Raw genomic sequence first — 22,550 nt, 5'->3', positions numbered from 1 at the left:
TAACGTTTCGTCTAAATTTGGTATCAAAATGTTTTATGTCATTTTGTATCAAAATGTTTTAACGAACAAACGAATATATGTGGAGATATCGGATCATAAAACCCATCAAGAAGTCCACTAATTTTAAGCTTTTTTAAAAGAAGGATCCACTAATCATCCATATCGAAAATCCACACGTTTAAAACCCTTTAGAGGACACGTCTATGCGAAAAAGACGTAAAAGAGACAGTGCATAAGTTTTTTTTTTTTGGTTAAACAAGACTATTGCATAAGCGTAAGCTAAGGCCTAAATGTATTAACATGTGCCTCTTTTGTCCACGTTTCTTTTCCTCTTTCTCTGCATTCACGTTTTCTGGTATACCTTACCTTCTCCACGTCGAAAAGTGTAAGCATTAGATAGATCATTCACTAGAGACAACAAATAATCTTATATCTGTTACGTTTACATGTGCCAAAGTTAGGTATTGAATCTGTATGGTAAATATCAGCTCATGCCATCTTGTCACTAGACGTATGGTCCAGATTCTTAGAAAACTTCGTACTTGCCAAAAAAAGTTGTCCGCTCAAAACCGTGAAGTGTACCAACAACAGTTTGAGTTTCTCTTGCTAACCGGAAAGCGTACTAGTAGTTTGAGTCGCAAAACCACTTTAAAAACCACTTTATAATGTAGTATACTATAATTAAGCTTTTGAATGTTAGTAACCAAAAAGGGTTTCAGTAAGTTGTGTATTATACCATCCTATTATCTAGAAAGAATAATTTGTAACAGTTTAAAACATTTTCATCGTCAAATATGTCGACGTCTGACAAATTATATAAACAATTTTCTTATAGTCGCTATCCAGATTCCAGAATGATATAAACAAACATCATCAAATCAATAGATTAATTCAGCTTATGTTATAAAGCGAAGTTTCATATTGAGGTTTGGGTCGTACTTGGGCTTTCACACAAATACATGCAGCGCCACAACATCTCTAAGTTGACAAGTTTTTGGGTTGACTGAGCCATTCATGTCATTAGGTCATAATGCAGGGTTTCTTGTATTCAAATCTTTCCACATAAAATATTCAAATAAGTTCAAACAATTGATCCTTATCCGCGTAACTACATACATAGCACTGGATGGAAATCGATCCCTAGTATAAATCAATATGGTGATTCCTCGTCCAATAGAAACCATTAGACCACCATAATGTTATTAATCTTTCAGATATTTCCATAAGTTTCTCTTTAAATTATTTTAACATTTTACCAAAAAAAAAAAGTATCTCTTTAAATTTTATGATTTAGCAAGCTAGACCAATAATCATGATGTAGGGTTTTACATGGATCTACTTGAATCGTTGTAATGTTTTTTATCAAACCATCAATGATCTGATTCTGACACCTCACTAGTACCCTTATCTGGACTAAGTCAAGGAAGATTGGCTAGATCTTATTTATTGCTTTTGTCCTTGTTAGGCTTATATACTCTTCTAATCTGACAAACTTCTACAATTGGCCCTCTAACTTTAATGTAGTGGATCATATGTTGTCTCTGTATTCAAACAAAACACCCTAAAAATATCATAGTTTAATACTGAAGAAAAGTTTTATCATTTGAGTTTCAACACTTAAACAGCCACATTCAAGCTGCATTGAATTTCTGTTGACTTCTCGCGTATGCCAAGTTGGGTTGAGGAACTTGATAAAAACAATTATGTATGTGATAATTCTTAACATATATTATTATGATTCACTTTCTTGGGTAAAGAACACAGAGCTAGAGTGAGAAGGGGGTTGTTTATTTTCTAAAAGAGAAAGGCTTTATTCAATGAGAAAGATTCCTTCTATGTTTTGGGTACCTCTGTTCTTACTATCATCTTCTTTCTCTGTTGCTTTGGACTATAGTGTCATCACTCCAAGAGACTCTCTGAAAGATGGAGATACTCTTAGTTCTACAGACCATGTCTTCCAGTTAGGGTTTTTCAGTTTCGACCAAGACGAGCAGCCTCAACATCGGTTTCTTTGCTTGTGGTACAAGCAACCATTTGCAGTCGTTTGGGTAGCCAACCGAAACAATCCTCTCTATGGCACTTCTGGATTCTTGAACTTGAGTGCTAGTGGGGATCTTCAGCTATTCGACGGTGAACACCGAGCCTTGTGGTCATCATCATCATCATCAAAAGCTACTAAACCGGCGAAAAATCCCTACTTAAAGATCAACTGTACAGGGAATCTTCTCTTGGGCGATGATGAGGAAGCTGTGTTGTGGCAAAGTTTTGATGATCCCATGAATACAATACTCGCGGGTATGAAGCTTGGGAAGAACTTCAAGACACAACAAGAATGGTCTCTAACGTCTTGGAAAACCCTAAAAGATCCATCCACTGGTGAGTACACTTTGTCTCTAGACACTCGAGGCTTACCACAGTTGATCTTGAGGAAGAAAGGAGATCCGAGTTATTCATACCGCTTAGGATCTTGGAACGGCTTATCATTCACCGGAGCTCCAGCTATGGGGCGAGAGAACACCTTATTCAACTACAAATTCACGTCGAGTGCGCAAGAAGTAAACTACTCGTGGACCCCTCGACGCGATATCGTCTCAAGATTGGTTCTAAACACCACAGGGAAACTCCAGAGGTTTATACAGTCGAAGCAACACGAGTGGAACTTAGCAAACACAGCACCAGAGGATGAGTGTGACTACTACTCCATATGCGGAGCTTACGCAGTTTGTGGGATCAGTAGCAAAAACACACCTTCATGTTCATGTTTGCAAGGGTTCAAGCCAAAGTCAGGTCGAAAGTGGAATATTTCGAGAGGAGCTGAGGGATGTGTCCATGAGGTTCCAACCAAATGCGGTAAGAAAGATATATTTGTGAAGTTTCCAGGTATGAAGTTACCAGACACTTCATGGTCTTGGTACGATTCAAGAAATGCAATGACACTTGAGGATTGTAAGGTCAAGTGTTCAAGTAACTGCTCTTGCACGGCTTACGCGAATACTGATATTCGTAAGGGAGGAAAAGGCTGTTTGCTTTGGTTTGGTGACTTACTTGATATGAGAGAGTATGCTAGCTTTGGACAAGATGTTTACATAAGAATGGGTTTTGCTAAAAAGGAGTTTAAAGGAAGAGAGAAGGTGGGAATGATTGTTGGATCAGTGATGAGCATCGCAGTTGTTTTGGTTGCTGTATTTGCATGCTACAGAAAGAAGATCATGAAGAGATATCATGGTGAGTTTCTTAAATTAGATTCTCTTTTGTAACTATGTGATTTTTAAGTATTTTGTATTTTTTCAGGAGAAAGTTTGATAAAAAGAGTTGGGGAAGAGGACATGGACATGGGCTTGCCTATTCTTGACATTAAAGCGATTTACATAGCCACTGATGATTTCTCATACATAAACTTTCTAGGAAGAGGAGGGTTTGGACCAGTTTACAAGGTTGTAAAATAATGTATCCATCTTAAAGTCTTAGATAATCTTTGAATTATGATAAAACTTTTTTTTTTGAAAATTATTACAGGGTAGGTTAGAGAATGGACAAGAAATAGCGGTGAAGAGATTATGTGAAAACTCAGGACAAGGAGTGCTAGAGTTCAAGAACGAAGTTAAACTAATAGCAAAACTTCAACATCGTAACCTCGTGAGGCTTTTAGGATGTTGCATTCAAGGTGAAGAACGTATGTTGATCTATGAGTATATGCCTAACAAAAGCTTAGACTTCTTTATCTTCGGTATGTTTACTTTACAAACTCATATCTCATCTTCTTATAATAGCTTTTAAGGTAATGACCATATTCCATAACTTATTAATTGTCAAATGATTGTAAATAAAGATGAAAGGAGACGTAGAGAGTTGGATTGGGGGAAGAGGAGTAACATTATCTATGGAATTGCACGAGGGCTTCTTTATCTTCATCAAGATTCGAGGTTGAGGATCATACATAGAGATCTAAAAGCTGGAAATGTTTTACTAGACAATGATATGAACCCTAAGATCTCAGATTTTGGACTAGCCAAATCTTTTGGTGGAGATCAGAGTGAATCAAGCACAAACAGAGTCGTGGGTACATAGTAAGGATCTCTCTCTATATATATTTACTCATATCTTGCGGTATTGGTTATAGAGTTTATAATGCTCTGCTTGGTCATGACTACTTGCAGTGGTTATATGCCTCCGGAGTATGCAATTGATGGACATTTCTCAGTCAAATCCGATGTGTTCAGCTTCGGTGTATTAGTACTTGAGGTCATAACTGGCAAGACGAACCGTGGGTTTCAACATGCAGATCATGATCTTAACCTTCTTGGACACGTAAGATCATTCTTCTTAAATCAAATCTCATTCTTGAGTTAACTCTAATTTTATGTGAAGTTCATAGAGTCTCCAACTCTAAAACAATTTGCTCTACGTGAAGTGAGTCATGCCTATAGTAAATTAGGTTATAACGATGTAGAACCAGGGCCAGCCCTAAATTTTTGAAAGAAATTTGGAAAGGACAAAGATAATTTAGTAAGAACTGAAATAAAGTTTGGAGGTATATGTCATATATTTATATTCTCTTATAAATTTAGGGGTCCATTGCCAATGTTTCACATCCGTTCTGTGTAGGATTCCTAACCAAATCGGCCGATAGTCTTTAGTGAAAAATCTTGAAAGGTAACTCTTTTTTTTTATTCCTTATATTAGGTGTGGAAACTGTGGGTTGAAGACAGAGCAATAGAAGTGCCGGAGGAAGATTTGCTGGAAGAAACATGTGCTGTCTCGGAGATTCTAAGATGTATCCATGTGGCTTTGCATTGTGTTCAACAGAAACCAGAAGACAGACCAACCATGGCTTCTGTTGTGTTGATGTTTGGGAGTGATGGTTCTCTCCCTGATCCGAAAAAACCTGGTTTTTTCACCAACAGGAACGTTCCAGATGTTTCTTCATCTCTAAGTCGTTCGATAAACCAAGTTTCCATTACAATGATACAAGGTCGGTAGAAGAAACAAAGATCCTTTACAAACTATGGTTGCTAAAATGTGATGTAATAATAATGTCACCAAAGACAAAACAACACACACAAAAATAGTTTGAGATTATAGAATATACAAAAGATCGATTACAAGATTTATCTAGGGTCTATTACACTCATGGTTTGGAAATTTTTGGAAGGAATCTCCAGATTAATCGATGTAGTGTCAGAATACAAGAGATTTCGTTCGTTGTAAAACCCAGGCTCTTTCGGATCAAGAAGCAACATGTCACTACTCAGCATCAGAACCACCACTGACATGGTTGGTCTGTCTTGGGGATCTTGTTGTACACATAACAGACCAATATGAATAGCTCTTAACACTTCAGAAACATCGGTACACGATTCCTTTAAAGCTTCATCGATTAGCTCACATGCTTTATCTTCTGTGTATTGCCTCCAAGCCTAACAAATAACAATTCATTAGTACTGTAACAGAAGCTACGATAACACAAAGATATTATTTAGTCCGAGGATACACAATGAGTAATTTAAGGTTAGACTAAGAAGATGTGTTAAGTTGTGTTGCTTCTACTTACGTGTCCAAGAAGGTTCAGCTTGTGTTCTTGATTGCAGAAACCGCGGTTTCTTCTTCCTGACACTATCTCCAAAACCAAAACCCCGAAGCTGAATACATCGGATTTTAATGAGAAAAACCCATCGATTTGATACTCCGGAGACATATATCCACTGCAGAACGATAGAAAACAAATCTTTAGTAATAATAAAATGTGTAGCTTGCTTTGCGTGGAAAACAAGAAAGATGGCTAGTCTTACTATGTTCCAACCACTCTGGTTGTGTTTGCTTCAGTCTCATCTCCTCCCAAGGTTCTAGCCAATCCAAAATCCGATATCTTTGGAGTCATATCAGAATCAAGCAGAACATTGCTTGCTTTGAGATCACGGTGGATGATTCGAAGCCTTGAATCTTGATGGAGATACATCAGTCCACGAGCAATCCCTTTGATTATCTCCACTCGTTTAGGCCAGTCAAGTTCTTTGCGCCGTTCTTTAACGAAAATGAAAGAATCCAAGCTTTTATTAGGTTGATACTCGTAGATAAGCATTCTTTCATCTTCCTCCACGCAATAGCCAAGAATTTTGACAAGATTACGGTGTTGTAGCTTTGCAATGAGTTTGATCTCGTTCTTGAATTCTTCTATCCCTTGTCTTGACGTTCTTGAAAGCCTCTTTACAGCTATTTCTTGTCCACAAGACAATGTTCCCTGGTAACAAAATAATAAAATCGTATCATATTGAAACTCGGACAAGCATCTGGTTCTGTAAACATTCGCCTTGAACCAAATTTTAAAGAGTCAATTGTTAAAAAATAGTTAAGATTAACCTTAAAATGTTTATAGCCTTTTAAAGTTCAGATTCGGTCCAGCAAACAAAAATGCTGAGTTATTTACCTTATAGACAGGTCCAAAACCACCTTGTCCAAGTTTATTCTCATCAGAGAATCCAGATGTAGCTTCTGCAATGGCCTCAAGATCAAGAAACGGTAACTCAGCATCTTCCTCCTCTTGTTTCCTGCTGGAAACACGGTCTAAATCGCCATGCGAAGTTTCTGAATATATCAAAAGGGTTTTTAATCAGCATATAAGCACAATCTTAAATCAAGACACTTCAGTTCAAAGAGCCACAACTGTTTACCTATTGTTGCAAGTTTCTTTCTCTTCCTCATGTTGCAGAAAGTGAGACATATGCAAAGGCAAATAAGAAGCAATACTGTAGAAAATACTATAATGAGCATGATCCTCATCTTGCCCTTCACGCCATAGTTTTTATACTTTGCTGTGAAAGAAACCAAAAAAAAAAATGATCAAGAGTTGTGTGAAAAAATGTTTGTTGTTTTCACAAAGTCTTTACTTACCTATTTCAGAAGTAGCAAGCCTCACATAAAGATCTTGTCCATTTTCATTATATTCTCTTATATCAATCAAATCACCAAACCAGAGAATACATCCACTTCCTCTATCTCTAATATCAAAAGGTGAATAAGCTGAGCAAGAACAGTTTCTCAAGCATACCCTCTTACATTCACTCAAATCCATTCTCATATCATACCAAGAACCTCTTGTATCAGGTAACTTCAACTTTGAAATCTTCAGAAAGTCTTCTTCTCCTTTACCACAACCCATTTTCACTTCTCTAACACACCCTCCTGACCAGTCCCCTGCATAGTAAGCCTCTGGAGATTTAGGAACAAACCCTTTTAAACACCTACAAGCTGGAGACTCATTGATGTTGCAGCTTCCGTAAGACCCACACAACATGTATTGATCACAGCTATCCATTTGAGCCGATAGATAGAAGTTCCAGCTTTGTAGGCTATCGACCCAAGTGTAACGTTGCAAAGCTCCATTGGGATTCAGCTGCATTCTTGTGATCACTGAAGGGTTTTCAAGCTTGTAAGTGTAGTAAACTTCTTCCTCCGTGAAGACAAACTCATATCGGTAAATAGGGTTAGGTTTTAGGTGAGGCATACCGGTGAATCTTAGACCATTCCATGGACCAGCCCTGAAAACATCAACCGAGTTTTTCTTTAAGAAAAACTGTGGAACACCGCTTGGATCCATTTTGTTCGTGTAATTACCAGTTGATGGATTGTCTGGAGATATCCAAGAAGTCAAGAACCGGTTTATTCCGGTTGAAAAATCTATACCGTATTTCATTCCTGGAAGAAACGTATCTCCTGGGTAATCTAAACTCTGCCATATGTAATCTTGATCATACCCTGAGTTTCTCACGACTAAGTTACCTGTATCAAGAATCTGAACGATAGGGTTTCTTACAACGGGCTTCTCCAAAGAAGATGATGACCAGATGATGTAGTCTCTGCCACTGAAGAGACGTAAACTCCCGTTTTCAGAGACTTTTAGGGTTCCTGAGAGGTCGTAGAGAGGAGAATCTCTGTTTGCGACCCAAACAACGGTCTGGAGAGAGACTTTCTTGTACCAGATACCGAGATAACGGTTTCTTGATCCTCCCGGAGAGAAAAAACCGAGCTCGAAGCTACCACCTTTTGAAACAATGGTGTCCCCATCTTTTAGAGTCTGGTTTGCTGTGATGATATCGGTTGCTTCCGTGACAAGAAAGGTTAAAAGCAGTGAGATGAGGAGCAGAGGAAGCACATTAATTGCTTCCATAGCGGTTCACGTGGAACCGGAGAGCGTTGGAAGCAATGTTGCTACATAAACAACTGATGTTAATCTCTTAGTTATTTATTTAAATATTGCAATTAGAGAGGAAATGGTATTGGTAATCTACGATGGCATAGGTTTTTATTATTTGTTAATGTGAGACATGGAAGATAATTGCAATGAGTAGCTGTGCAATATCTTGCATCATGTTATTATTGGCTCTTGATGTCAACCACAACGTGCCCGGTACTATGTTTATGTTGATAATATACTTTAGGACAATTGGCAAAAGAATGAACGATTCAATGAAGATGCAAATTTATTTATTTATCATTTGGAACCTTTTGTCCATTTGGAACTAGAAAATGTAATGGAAAGAAGAGTCTACGGAAAAAAATGTAATTAAACAAAGTTTAAAAATAAAATAAACTCAAGTGGGAAACTTCTCAATTTACAGAAATAAGCTCAGAGACGACGAAACTTAAACACTAACACTCTCTGCACAATGAATATATGTTGTGAGCTTGTGATGGGCTTTCTCGGCCCGACCTGTTTAAACTCTTGCCATTAACGATCAGTGTTACTGATTCAGCCTGTGGGCCAAACGTCAGGTTGTGTAGAAAAAACGCGATGATGCATGTTGAACTAAGTACAAATCAGTAAAGGCCTCGGATTATGTATACTTAAGGATTCAATTGATTTTTTTTAACACAATGTACATCATCTTATAATCTTTTATCTCTATTATAAATGATAATAAACTATTTGCAAATATGTGATATTTTCGAACAACTTCACAGACAGTTTTAGGAAATTCTCTATTTAAAGCTTAAATTGACGGACAATTTTGAATGTAAAACATTTTCGATGGACATACTCTTTCCGCATCACACAATCACAGCAACACCTGGAACATTCTTGAAAATTCTGTTAAACTTGCACGGAAATTATATTATTTGAGAATCAAACATTACAAAGCTACACTCCCTCCGTTTTTTAATGTTTTTTAATATAAGTCGTTTTAGAATTGTGCACATAGAAATCATTAATTTTTTATATTTTCTAAACAAAAAATCATTAATTATTTACCTAACCACAAATCAACCAATAATAAAATAAAAGGTATATTATCATTGGTCATATAACATTAAGTGTTAATAAATTTTACCTAAAAAACCGAAAACGTCATATAATTTGGAACATAAAAATTCTTTTAAAACGACTTATATAAAAAGAACGGAGGGAGTATATCGTACCTACTGGTTAATCACCATTAAGACAAGCGAATACTTTTAGGGTTACATTTATGAGTGGTTTTAGTTATAGCATAGTTAATGGTTAATCACCATTAATACAAGCCAATAAACGAGGCAAGATTAACCCAAACCTAAGATATCATTACTCAGGATTCAGGAATCATGATTCAATGTTCGTTCTTTGAACCTGAGCCTTTTTAATGTGTAAGCATTATTGCAGTGTGATTTTTGGTTTTATATAGATGGATATGAGGATATCTATGAAGATAATGACAATGGATATTCCTAAGCAAGATTTGGTTAGATTTTTTTCGATACTAGTGCTAATTAAAAAGAGACGTGTGAGAGACCAATCTGTATAATATTCTGCGCTGCATTAAATTTTCCATGGTGTTGTCTTTTAATGAGGGCACCAGAATACGAATATATAAAATCATTCACAGAAACTTCATACCAAAGCTACGAAAATTCTTAGTCGAACATATTTATACAGTTTTAAATTCAATAGTATTAGATACCAAACAAATCAAAATTTTATTCGAAATAGACAAATTAACAGGACTATCAAACCAACGGTGTGTTAAAATTCCTCATAAGGTATCAGAGAGTTAAACTAACTAATCCCCCACACATCGTTAACTTTTTACTAAATTGATCGTTACCCAAGAGGCCATAATCCACATATTTACACAAAATATTGAATACTGTATAAGTTTTGTAACAACGTCTCCAAAAAAAACTATATAACTTCAAATGTAGACTTTTTTGCTCTCCGAAAAAAAAACTTCAAAACTTCAAATTAAGAAGTTTCACTATTCAAAACTTCAAATTTGAAGTTTCATATTTTATTTACATTTTGGTTCTCACAATTAATTACACATCACATTTATGATTTTTAACTATTTTTTTGTTTATCGCTTTAATCATAAAAAAATAATGTCATAAATATTTTATTTTTTTATTAATTCAAGTTTTGAACATAAAAATAATTAAAATTTTAAAAATAAGATTTATAATATTTTAAAACTAAAATTACACAACAAGAATATTACAAAAGAAATTTGATAAAAAACTTTATAAAAAGGTACATGAAGAGATTATTATTATTGTTATTATACAAATTTAAATATTACAATAACAGTCCTAGTATGGTAAATTTGCTCTGGAATCTCTAAAATATTATCCAATTTTTTTTGTGTAAATGAAGATAGAGCATTACAAAATAATTTTATGGAATATTGTGGTATTTTACTTGTAATTTAATATTTAATTATGTATTTTTATTTATAATTTTATATTTTAGTATAAGATTTTATTAATTAATATTGCTGTAATATTTTTTATATATGTGCTAGTTATTTATAAAAAAATTATGAGTTTATATTAATTATGACAAATATAAGGATTATAGTGTAAAATATAAATAATTTTGAAGTTAAGATGAAGTTTTGATTTTGGAAAATAACACTTTGAAACTTCAAATATAGGGTTTGGTAAACTTTAAAATAAATAATTTTTTTGAACTTGCTCTGAGAATATTTGCATAAAAACAATATAAAAAATTATATTTGACCGGTTTTCTGGAGTTGCTCTAAGAATATTTGCATAAGAACAATATAAAAAATCATAATTGGACCGGCTTTGGTTTCTCCCCCTTACGTTTCTTTATTCTTTTTCATGTTATTTTGTGTTCGATAAGATAATAAAAGGAAAGTCTGGAGTAATTTCCAAATTCTCTAAGAAAAATATCACAAAGCCACTTGCGGAGGAAAGTGGCAGAAAACTTGCATGAATAAACAAAAGAAAACTCTGTTACAAAAAAAAAAAAAAAAAAAAAAACCAAAAGAAAACTCCTCCTTTACTTAACTCTAGTTTCTATTTCTATATAAAACGGCAGAAGATTTTATCTTCTGCGACATTTCCTTTTCCGTGTCCGTGGAAACAGAGACAACACGTTAGCGAATTGACGATTATACCCCTAAGCAAGCTTCCAAGATGAAGCCCCACAACAGCACAACTGAGGGCATTATCGGCAATTTCTGAGACGCGGACCTGACCTTCCATTGTCTTAGTTGGCTTCCATAAGGTATGTGTTCCTTCCCGGAAATCACAAAACCTCTTCCTTTATATACTCTCTTCCCACGTTATGTTCAAATCTCAAAGCAAATAACACAAAGAAATAAACTTTTGATAACTAATCCTCTCAGACAACAATCTTCAGAGTTTCATCTCTAAAATGGCGTCACCAAAGTCACCAACCAGACCGACCCAACAAAACCCAGAACCCAGTTTCCACGATTTCCTTCCAGCCATGGCCGGGAAGCTAGGAGGCGAGGGTCTGATCGGAGAGCTCTGCAACGGATTCGAGCTGTTGATGGACCGAGAGAAGGGTGTCATCACGTTCGAGAGCCTCCGGCGTAACGCGGCGGTGGTGCTGGGTCTCGGAGATCTGACGGACGAAGACGTAAGGTCTATGATCAAGGAAGGAGATTTCGACTGCGACGGGGCGTTGAACCAGATGGAGTTCTGCGTGTTGATGTTCAGGCTTAGTCCCGACTTGATGGATGCGTCGAGGTGTCTGGTCACGGAAGCCATCGAGGAGGAATACGGCCGGTATTGACACCGGAGAGAAATGAAACACTCTGGATGACACCGAGGGTTTCTCCTCTCCCTTAGATTTTATTTTAACTGATTCGTTTGTTTCTATTTTACATTTATTTTTTACTCATGTTACCATCATTCATAAAATTCTTGGAATTATACGTATAAATTGAAAAAAAAAAACTTGAAAAAAATAGGAAGTTGCAGCTTATTTTTCGTATATTCATAGTTCCATGTGTTCATTGATACTTTGATAAGATCAATCCAACCTAGAAATTACAATGAAATGGTTTCTTAGCACCAAAAAAAAAAAAAAAGGAGTGAAATATAAATAGATCAAATTACGAGAGAAATTCTCCAAAGAGAATACGAGTTGGACTTGTTTGAGCTCGATTTTTTCCGGAATTAAGAATAATAATCAGAAGAAAAAAACTTTTCAGAGATTCTCGAGAAGATTGAACGAAAGCACTTCTATCAATGGCGACCAAAGTTCATATCGTGTATGTAGAGCAAATCATTTTCTCTTTACGAAATGCTCAACAAATGTTGGATCATCAAGTAATCGATCGGTCAACTTTAATTGACTCAATATGATTGATCTGTGATCTGGACGGGTAATGACGTAGTATAGCACGATTTTTTGTATTGGGGATCGAAGATTTTAGCTGTGGTTTAATGGCTGATCTTTGCTATTCGCGACTGTAATTGAATAGTTTTTCATTGTTTGCTAATTTAAATTGTAAGCTGCGTTTTAGAATCACTGCGTCTGTAGAACATGGATGATACTCTTGTGATGGGTTTGGATTTGAAATTCTGCTATTTATGATGAGAGACTTCGCGCTTACGATGATTTAATTTATTCAGTGGTGGTTGAGTGTGACAGGTACTACTCAATGCACGGACATGTGGAGAAATTAGCTCAAGAGATTAGGAAAGGTGCTGCTTCTGTTGATGGTGTCGAAGTCAAACTCTAGCAGGTGAGTGAGCCTCCCTTGTTCTCTTTAGTGGCTTTTTTATGAAGCATAATTCTAGGCTACAATGAGAGACAGGGTTTAGAACTGATTATAAAAATCTTGGAATACATTTTTTTGGAATAGAAACTTTCCACATAATGTTCACCAGTTATAATGAAAAAAATGAATGAGTATTCCATCTCATTCCATATTATTCATTTTCATTCCAAAAAAATTATTAACATTCTTTTGAAAAATCATTCCACGTAAAAATAGTTCCGGAAAAAATGGAATACTATTATCAACATTCTTTTGATTGTTTTGGGGTTTTTAAATTAGTTTTTGGTTTTTGTTTTTCCAAAAACCATTTTACATCCAATCAAGATTTCGAAAAAATGGATTCCCTAGAATGTAGGGAAACTAATTTTTGGAAATAACTGATTTCTCAACATAAAAACCAAAAACCAAATTTTCATGGTTTTTTCTTAACTCACGTTGATTTTCTAATTTTTTAAAAAAAATAATTATATTTTTGCTTTTATATAAGAAAAAAAATAAAGAAGATAATTACTATACACAAATAATGTTTAGTAAGAATCATTTGCTAACTATTGGTACTTTCTACTAAAAGTCGTGGTATATTATTTTAGTAATTTTTTATTTTGTTAAAAAAAAAGAAATTAACTTATAAGTTAATTTAAAAAATAAAAATAACAGACCAAAAAATCATTAATCAAAATTTTAAAAGCCCAAAAAGATAATAAAATTTTAAATTGAGAATTTAATATATATTTATAATTTTTTTCAGTTTCCCAAAATTCTAAAAATATATTTAAATTTTATTTACTATGTTTGAATAATAAACTAACTGTCAATTTTATACTGTTTAATATGTGTGAAATTGTATAGTAATTTTAAAATCTAACTATTTATATTTTTATAAAATTTGAATTATAGAAGATTTTAAAATATAACTATTTTGATTTTGTTTAAATTTTAATAATGTAACCAAACAAAAAAAATATACATGATCAAATGTGGTTTAGATCATAGATGAATATACAATGAGAAAGATATACATGATCAAATGTGGTTTCGGACTTGGACTTAGCAAGATAAATGTACTGATATAAATCATGTGATTCATAAATTGATATAACAATTGTTAGGACCAAACGAAAGTCGAAATGATGGTATCCTAAAGCAATCGAACTCATTGATTCAAGAAAATTCAGGTGGGTCATTATACTATAAAGAATTGATTTCATAACTAAATATTATCAGAAAAGCATAGTATCTGGTAATTGCAACCATTCCGTTGGTTAATGTACCTTCTTTTTTTTATCATCATAGTTCATGTAAGTTGGCATATTTAAAAATGTAACAAATTTCATGTTATTGGTCGTGGACTAACTAATTGGTTCGACAAAATTAGGACAAGAAAAGAAGATGTATATGATGGTTTCTCAAAAAAACAATGGGCTTGATTGAGACAAAAAAAAAACATTGCATAACGCGTTTTGCATGTATACTATATTGTCCCAGTTTCGAACAACCCATGATGAACTTGTTTAATTATAGTTTTACATCTAATACACAATATTATAATGTTCATGTCACCGTCCCAATGTAGCAAAAATAATCATTAACATGGGCATGTTTACTGTTTAATTATTAATTTTAGAGCATCTCCAATGGTGTCACCGTCCCAATGTAGCAAAAATAATCATTAACATGGGCATGTTTACTGTTTAATTATTAATCTTAGAGTCCTTAAGTATATTTTTTTATTTTTTTATTTTAAGAGTTAAGGATTCTAATGAAATTTGTATGTACCATTGAAATCCTTAAAAATATAAAATTAATAAATTTTTAAAAAGTTAAAAAAAGATAATTATTATTTTTTTATTAGTAACTATCATTAAAAAAACAAAATCTAGTTTACCGCTTAGTTTATTATATTACCATTATCCCGATTCAATGACAAATACTATACATTTTGATTACTCAAAGAAAAGAGAGTTGGAAGTTGTTTGTACATTACCTTCTAAAGGTTAGACAATCGCATTTTCATCCTCTGAAGCTCTTCCTGAAGCTCTTCTTGAACAGACATGAGATAAAAGAGTCATAAGTTTTTCAAGAAAATATGGAAAAAAATTATAAACAGAAGGAACGAAACTAACCATGCTCTCTGTTAAGACATTCTCCTTCTCTGCAACCCACTTGAACATGACCACCATACATAGTAGAAATACTACACTAAGCAACACACATACAAGCAATGGATAGCCATTTGCAATCCCTGTTTTCTTCTTAGCTAACTACCCCACAATCTGCTCGACCTTAACCAGCTTCTCGTCACTCTCATTAGCTTGATCCTTTACCTCCCTAAGTTGTCTCTGATAGTCACGCAACTCCTCCATGACCGCCACATCCCACCATTTCCACACATGGCAGTCTCCATCATCCGCATTCCCACAAGTGAAGTACCTTCTCCCTGGATCTTTGCTTGTGTAAGAAGTTTCAACAACTGCCTCACCACCACAGTAGCATGTCTTGGGGATTCCATCATCACTCTCAGATTGAGGAAGGTACTGAACCGGCTCTGCTATGTTGTGCCTACTGTCAGCTTCGTCAGAGTAGAGATCAGCTTCCGCTTGAAGAAGCGAAGTTATATCTATATCATACTCCTCTGATGATGAAGGCTGGTTGTAGCTATATCGTCCCATGTTTCCTTAACCTGAAATCATAGCAACAGAGGCGTTAAAACAATTCACATAATCAAACAATTTTTGGACTACATTTCTATAAGCTCAACAGAGTCAGACCACATAGGATAAGAGGATTAGAAATCTTTATAAAAGACTAATCTTTTTGAAACACTTACTACAATCGCAAAAATCCCCCAATCGATTGAAACCCTTATCGTTTTTAAACCTTGATTAGAAATAAAACAATCCCAAAATCGATTCAAAAACAAATCGTTATCAAACGCTAACTGATCTCCAAAAATTATATAAATCGATTGAAATACCAAATCTGAACTCTAATTTGAGAAGAAACCAAAATGAAACCTAGCGTAAATCCCTAAATCAACAAGAGGACCCTTCGATTTACCTTCGCTACCGTCGAAAACCCTTCGAGTATCCTCTTTAGTGACGAGAACCCTTCAATTTATCTTTTTAGCGGTCGAGAGAAAAATCGCCTTAATCGCCGTCTCTGATTTTTTTTTCGTGTTGCGTCCAAATGAAACGAAGTCGCGAAACCCTACACGAGTCGGAACCAATTACTTCTGCCACGTCAACAAGGACCAACACATTTTAATCTTTAGCTTAGGACTTATCCTTAGCTTTTCTCGGCTAAATATTACTATTATAATCCTAACTAGATTTTGACCCGCACGCTCGTGCGGGTGTATTTTTTTAAAAATATAATGCTATTTTTTTTTATGTCACTATTTAGAGTTGGGCAAAAAACTCGAATTCGAAGAATCAAACCGATCACAATCCGAATAAGTAGTACTAAATCTGAACCGGAATTGATTAAATATCTGAATTATTCAAAATTTTGGTATTTGAAGAACTGGAACCTAATCCAATCCGAACCGAAATATTTTGGGTATCCAAAATAGATTTATATACTTATATATATTAATTATTTTTAGATTTAATATATATAAAAACATCCAGAATATATATGATACTTTTAAGTTCACATAAATGCTTGAAAATATATACAAATAGTTAAATGTAAATATCTTAAATAGTTAAAAAAAATACTAAAAACTCAAAAAATACTTAAATAATTATTAATTATCTATCCAAATATTTAAACCAAACTTATTTAAATTGGTTATCCAAATCCGAACCAAATCCTCAAAGATCTGAACTGAATACGAAATCCCAAAAAGACCCGAGAACGAACCCGAACGCCCACCCCTAATCCCTATTATATATCCTATATGTGTCATCATAGGTTACAAAATATGTGTTATCATATAATTAATGTATTTTATACGTACCATCAAATAAGTTTTCTTATAATTAATAATATTTTATACGTACAATCATATAAATAATCACATATATTATATTTTAAAATTTAATGTGAAATATAAAAACCATAATTTAAGTTGGTGTTTGAAGTTGAACTTTGTATTGTATTTTTATTATATATATTGAAAACATTTTTATAATAGTTATTGGAAAATATGTTAGTAAAAATCAAATTTTGAATATATATATATATATTTTTTTTTGAATGAATTTTTTATATAAATTAATTTTAAATTATTATTTTGATTTGAATATATATATATCAAGTAACATAGACCCATTACTTTTTAATATAATGGACTTCCAATTTTTTTAGTAGCATAAGCCCATTTTTTTTCTAACTTAGTGCTATCCATGTTTCTAAATAGTACTATTTTTTTTAGCTACTATTTATATTGCCAACAATCCCAATGTGTACTTCAACTTCAACTTTAATGTTAGCAGGCGCGCGGGTGTATATTTTGAAAAATATGTTGATATTTGTTTTTCATGTAATTATTAGGGTTTTACAAAATGAATCCAAGGAACATAATCGATACCAATATGAAAATATAGTACCAAACCCGAACATAAATTGATTAAATATTCAAATTATTCGAAATTTTGTTATTTAGAAAACCAAATCTGATCCGAACCGAAGTATTCGGGTACCCGAATTTATCTAAAAATAGATTTATATACTTATATATATATTAATTTTTTTAGATTTAACGTATATAAAACATTAAGAATGATACTTTTAAATTGGTTTAAATACTTGAATATATATATATATATATATATATAGTCAAATGTAAATATCTGCAATAGTTAAAGTATACTCAAATCACCAAAAATACTTAAAATAATTATTGATTTCGTATCCAAAATTTTAAATCAAGCCAATTGATATGTTAAGCTTAGGTATTCTGACATATGTTATTCAAATTTATAGGTAATATATTATTTTATTTATAGATTTTGAGAAATTTTAAATAGATAATGATTTAAAACTTTAAAAATAATTTAAATGGGTTATCCAAACGCGAATCAAACCCGCAAAGATCCGTATCAAACTCAAACCAAAATTTAGAAACATCCTAACATGGCTTAAATCTTTGACCCTGAAAACCCTAAACACAAACCGATCAGAACCAAACCCGTATTGGTGCCCAAAATCCCATCCCTATTCATTATTATATATCGTATACTGTCATCATATAATTAATCGTATTTTATACGTACCATCATATAAGTAATCATATAATTAATAGTATTTTATACGTACCATCATATAAATAATTACATATATCTATCTTATTAAAACTTAATATGAAATATAAAAACCATAATTTGAGTTGGTATTTCAAATTGGGCTTTGTATTGTATTTTTATTATATATATTGACAACATTTTTTTATAATGGTTATTGAAAAATAGTTTAGTAAAAATCCATTTTTGAATATATGTATTATTTTTTAATCAATTTTTGATATAAATCAAATTTAAATTATTATTTTGATTTGAAATATGTGTATAAATTTTAAATTTTGTTTTATGGTTAGTTTAGAAAAGAAAAAGTTTTAGGCAATTAGATTGACCCGTTTTCGTATATTTTAAATCTGGGCCAGATAGATAGTTTCTTATAATATGATAGATTTTTAATTTTTCTTAATAACATAAGCCCATTATTTTTTTTCTTAATACTACTATCCTTGTTTACAAACAAAATTAATTTTTTAAAAGACTACAATTCATGTTTCCAAACACTCCAAATTTTTTTAATAATCCTATTCAAGTCTCCAAACACTCCAATTTTGTACTTGAGTTTTAATAAGATAGATTTTATTATATATATTGACAACATTTTTTTATAATGGTTATTGAAAAATAGTTTAGTAAAAATCCATTTTTGAATATATGTATTATTTTTTAATCAATTTTTGATATAAATCAAATTTAATTTATTATTTTGATTTGAAATATGTGTATAAATTTTAAATTTTGTTTTATGGTTAGTTTAGAAAAGAAAAAGTTTTAGGCAATTAGATTGACCCGTTTTCGTATATTTTAAATCTGGGCCAGATAGATAGTTTCTTATAATATGATGGATTTTTAATTTTTCTTAATAACATAAGCCCATTATTTTTTTTCTTAATACTAATATCCTTGTTTACAAACAAAATTAATTTTTTAAAAGACTACAATTCATGTTTCCAAACACTCCAAATTTTTTTAATAGTCCTATTCAAGTCTCCAAACACTCCAATTTTGTACTTGAGTTTTAATAAGATAGATAGTTAAGGATTAGCTACTGAGGATTGTGTTAAAACCACAGCTGCTGATGGTCTTATAAACATATATACTATCACTGGTGTCGTCTCAAAGAGGTACAAAAACGGCATATTCTAGTTTTATATTTTGTTGTGGTCCAACAAATGAAAGTTTGTGGTTAACCGGGCACTGCAGAGTATGTTAATGACCTACTGTATATCCATAATAATTTCAATAAGAGGGAAATAAATCAAAAGGTCTATACTCTATATCCTTGTTTGTCTTCTTAAAAATGATTCAACGTTGGAGATAAAAGGAGACTGGAACTGAAGAGCTCGTCGATTTACTTAACAGTAAAAATGGGCCAAGAAGACCAGAGCAGTGTCTACCACGCGTGCGGAGGTGTTTTAAAGGGACCCGGTTAAAGTCAATGGGCTCTTCGTCGCACGTGTCCGTGTCTCTGAGCAAATAAGTCCAACAGTGACCTCCCAAATCCTACACCGACTTCTTGTCTGCGCCATCTCTAACTCTCTCTAGTATCCCAAAGTGTATTATTCTTTAATTCGATAATAAATTATTACTATTAGCATTACTAGTTATGTTTGTTAATTAGTTGTAAATATAAGAATTACGGAAGTGTGTTTCTTTTTTTTGCTAAAAAAGTGTGTTTCTTAGGTTCATTGTCTCCGATCCACCTCACTGGGTATGGACATGCTGCATACAAATGGAACATCATACATGCACAAATATAGGATAAGTTTTGCTTTATAAAATAAAATGTGTATGTTATATATATCCCCCAGTAACTAATCGACGTCCTTAAGATCCAATACTCTCTTGAAAATTTAAGACGATAAGAACAAAAAAGACAGTATCACGTGAATAGCCGTGTGTTCAACTGTTTATCGGCTCCGGTCGGTGGGTTCTAGTCAACGTAAGCTTATGGAGAAAACGGTACACCTGATGATTCTGTATTTGAGTCCCCACAGACAGTAGCAGTGAACTGGTCGGTTCTGCGCGGGTTTGTTGGGTTTAGGTTCCCGCCCCTAAACTTATTTACAGTTTTGTTATCCTCGAGTCAGTTGTTGTTTTTGCCCTGTCCTCCCAAAAAAAATACTATACATTTTCTTATGCCGGGTTCAAAACGTATAAAATTTCATAAGGATCAAGGGTTAACAAGTTTGGTTATTTTTTGAAACATTAACACTTTTTTATAGTTTGTTATATAAATCTGGATGGACTGGATCCTGATAAAAACTTATAATCTGATGTTATTCAAAGCTATTTAACAAATTATTTAGCTCTCATGTTTATAACTTAAAAATTCTATGAGGAGCACATGTAAAATTCAGAATCTTTCAAACTAGTGAAACTAATTATCAATCACACTGAAGAATGGGTTGTGACATGAGACAAGACAACCTTATCTTTAAAGTCAGTGGCTAAGAAGTATTACTCAAGTACAGTTTTTTCATTATTGCAAACATTTAACGGTAAATATTGTCTATATAGATAAGTGTATTAAATCAAAAATACTCTAGTATTAAATTTATTTTTTACTAAAGGAGAGAGCAAAGCGAAGAGAGAGAAGAGAAAGAAGGGAGATCTACTCCGGCGTTCGGCCAGCGCGTGAGCGTCCGTGCCATCGCCGGAGCTTTGTTTTCCTTCTTGATTTTTGGTCTTTACCGCTTCCTCTTCACAGATCCGTCAACGGTTGCCTTGTCGGAGCTCTGACGCCGAGGTTTTCCATCAGAGGAGAGTCGGCTTTGGAGTAACGGCGCGGCCGTTTTGAAGGCTTGCGGTGGAGATGGAGCGGCTTGCATGTTGTAGTCGTTTTACCCGGGAGATGGAGGCTAACCTAGATCCATCATCGCCGGTCTTGTCGCGTGGTAAGGTGGAGGCTTTCTCAGTTCTACCGACGCCGTTCTAGCTTCCGGGAAGAGGAGGCTCAATCAGCTCCTTCTTCGCCGGCTTTTGGTCAAGGAGGGTGGAGGCTAACAAAGCTCCGCGCTGCCGTTGTGGAATCCCAGGTCTTTTGGGTTGAGGTGACGGTTTCGAGTTTTTGAAGGTTGAGGTGGGTCGTGGGTCAGATTTGGACCCGTGGGTCGCAGCGGTTGAGATCTCAAGAAGAAGAAGATCTCCGGCGACGGTTACGTTTGTTTGAAGAGGAGGTTAGCGGTGGTTCTCGTCGTGCTTGTCTAGGGTTCCCGGTGGTTCATAGGCGGAAGAGATCTCGTTCAACGATTGAACTCTCCGACGGGAAGACAAGGCGTCGCAGAAGTCCGATGGCGCGGAGGCTCTGTAGGCTCGGAGTTCCGGCGAAAAGTTGTGACGGTGGAAAGCGTCGGTCGGCTGTGCGAGGATGGGGCGACTAAGTTGAGGCGGGCGACACGTGGCGGGCGGATGAACCAGATTCTTACACGTATTCTGCTCTGCCTCCTCTCCGCGCGTCCAGAGCAAGCCCGGCGTAGCGTTTGTGGGCCTTAGGCCATGTTTCTTATTTGGGCTTCGGCCGTTCTTTTTTGTTGCCCATCTCATATTTGGGTTTTGTGGGTTGTAAACCGGTGAATTTGGGCTTCGGCCGTGGGCTAGGCCCATTTGATCAATATAATTTCAATTTGAGGGAAAAAAAAAAAGATAGTGTATTAAATATCTAGACAAGACACTGCACTTGTAGTAGAAGTTCAATAATTATTCGGTTTTGGGTCTCCATCAATAAAAAGTCAGACGTTTTCCTTTCTTTTTCTTTTCTTGTAAAGGTTTTAAATGTTAGAAGAGTCACACTATCTCAGAACATATCGTCTTATCTTCTTCACTAGTATGGCATAAATGTTTGTTAATATGTGTACGTCCCCTCTACTAATAAGTTTTGTTCTCCCCATACAAGATCATTTGTGTCGTCTATATATAAACTAGATGGTTGAGTTAAAAACGAATTCCCCCACACTATCAGTTGTGACATATTTTATTATTTTAAGCAGTATCATTAGGTGTCACAAAAAAGTGTCACAAAGTGTCACAGAAAAAAAAGGAAAAAAAAGGTAGTATCATTAGGTTAGTGACAACAAAATGTTAAACTACCATCTGATAAACAATAGCAATCAGTTAATTTCCAGTTAAGTTAGAAGACTTCATTGTCCACTATCTTTATTTTATTTCTACACATCCATGATTTTAGTGACCACGATGTTGTTTTTAAGAAATTGGTTTTCTCCTTTTAACAAAATCAGCTTAGGAAATTGCTGTTTAACGTTGCTTAGTACGCAAGGTTAAA

The 22,550-nt window shown here is 34.0% G+C and overlaps 3 protein-coding genes across 4 annotated transcripts; 2 read left to right on the top strand and 1 right to left on the bottom strand.

The window, feature by feature from the left end:
- Window positions 1-1,504: 1,504 nt before the first annotated feature.
- On the top strand, window positions 1,505-5,111 carry LOC106376090 (G-type lectin S-receptor-like serine/threonine-protein kinase SD1-1). 2 transcript variants are annotated; one of them, XM_048744284.1, is made up of 7 exons: window positions 1,542-1,705; window positions 1,895-3,225; window positions 3,292-3,434; window positions 3,517-3,727; window positions 3,830-4,067; window positions 4,158-4,308; window positions 4,684-5,111. In XM_048744284.1, the coding sequence occupies exons 2-7, from the start codon at window positions 2,277-2,279 to the stop codon at window positions 4,978-4,980; spliced, it is 1,989 nt and encodes a 662-aa protein (XP_048600241.1). In that variant the 5' UTR covers window positions 1,542-1,705; window positions 1,895-2,276; the 3' UTR covers window positions 4,981-5,111. The 2 variants fall into 2 exon arrangements, with proteins under 2 accessions (XP_013671591.1, XP_048600241.1); XM_013816137.3 differs by having other exon boundaries at window positions 1,505-3,225.
- LOC106376089 (G-type lectin S-receptor-like serine/threonine-protein kinase At4g27290) lies at window positions 4,849-9,244 on the bottom strand. The gene is made up of 5 exons (XM_048744285.1): window positions 6,889-9,244; window positions 6,425-6,582; window positions 5,790-6,238; window positions 5,552-5,702; window positions 4,849-5,417 (listed from the first exon to the last, which is right to left on the bottom strand). The coding sequence occupies exons 1-5, from the start codon at window positions 8,162-8,164 to the stop codon at window positions 5,109-5,111; spliced, it is 2,343 nt and encodes a 780-aa protein (XP_048600242.1). The 5' UTR covers window positions 8,165-9,244; the 3' UTR covers window positions 4,849-5,108.
- A 2,286-nt stretch (window positions 9,245-11,530) lies between these two features.
- Window positions 11,531-12,235, top strand: LOC106376088 (calcium-binding protein KRP1). The gene has a single exon (XM_013816135.3). The coding sequence runs from the start codon at window positions 11,651-11,653 to the stop codon at window positions 12,032-12,034; it is 384 nt and encodes a 127-aa protein (XP_013671589.1). The 5' UTR covers window positions 11,531-11,650; the 3' UTR covers window positions 12,035-12,235.
- Window positions 12,236-22,550: the final 10,315 nt, after the last annotated feature.

Source organism: Brassica napus, chromosome C1 (assembly GCF_020379485.1).
Source record: "Brassica napus cultivar Da-Ae chromosome C1, Da-Ae, whole genome shotgun sequence".
NCBI lineage: Eukaryota > Viridiplantae > Streptophyta > Magnoliopsida > Brassicales > Brassicaceae > Brassica > Brassica napus.
This window is presented reverse-complemented; position numbering and strand designations above follow the sequence as displayed.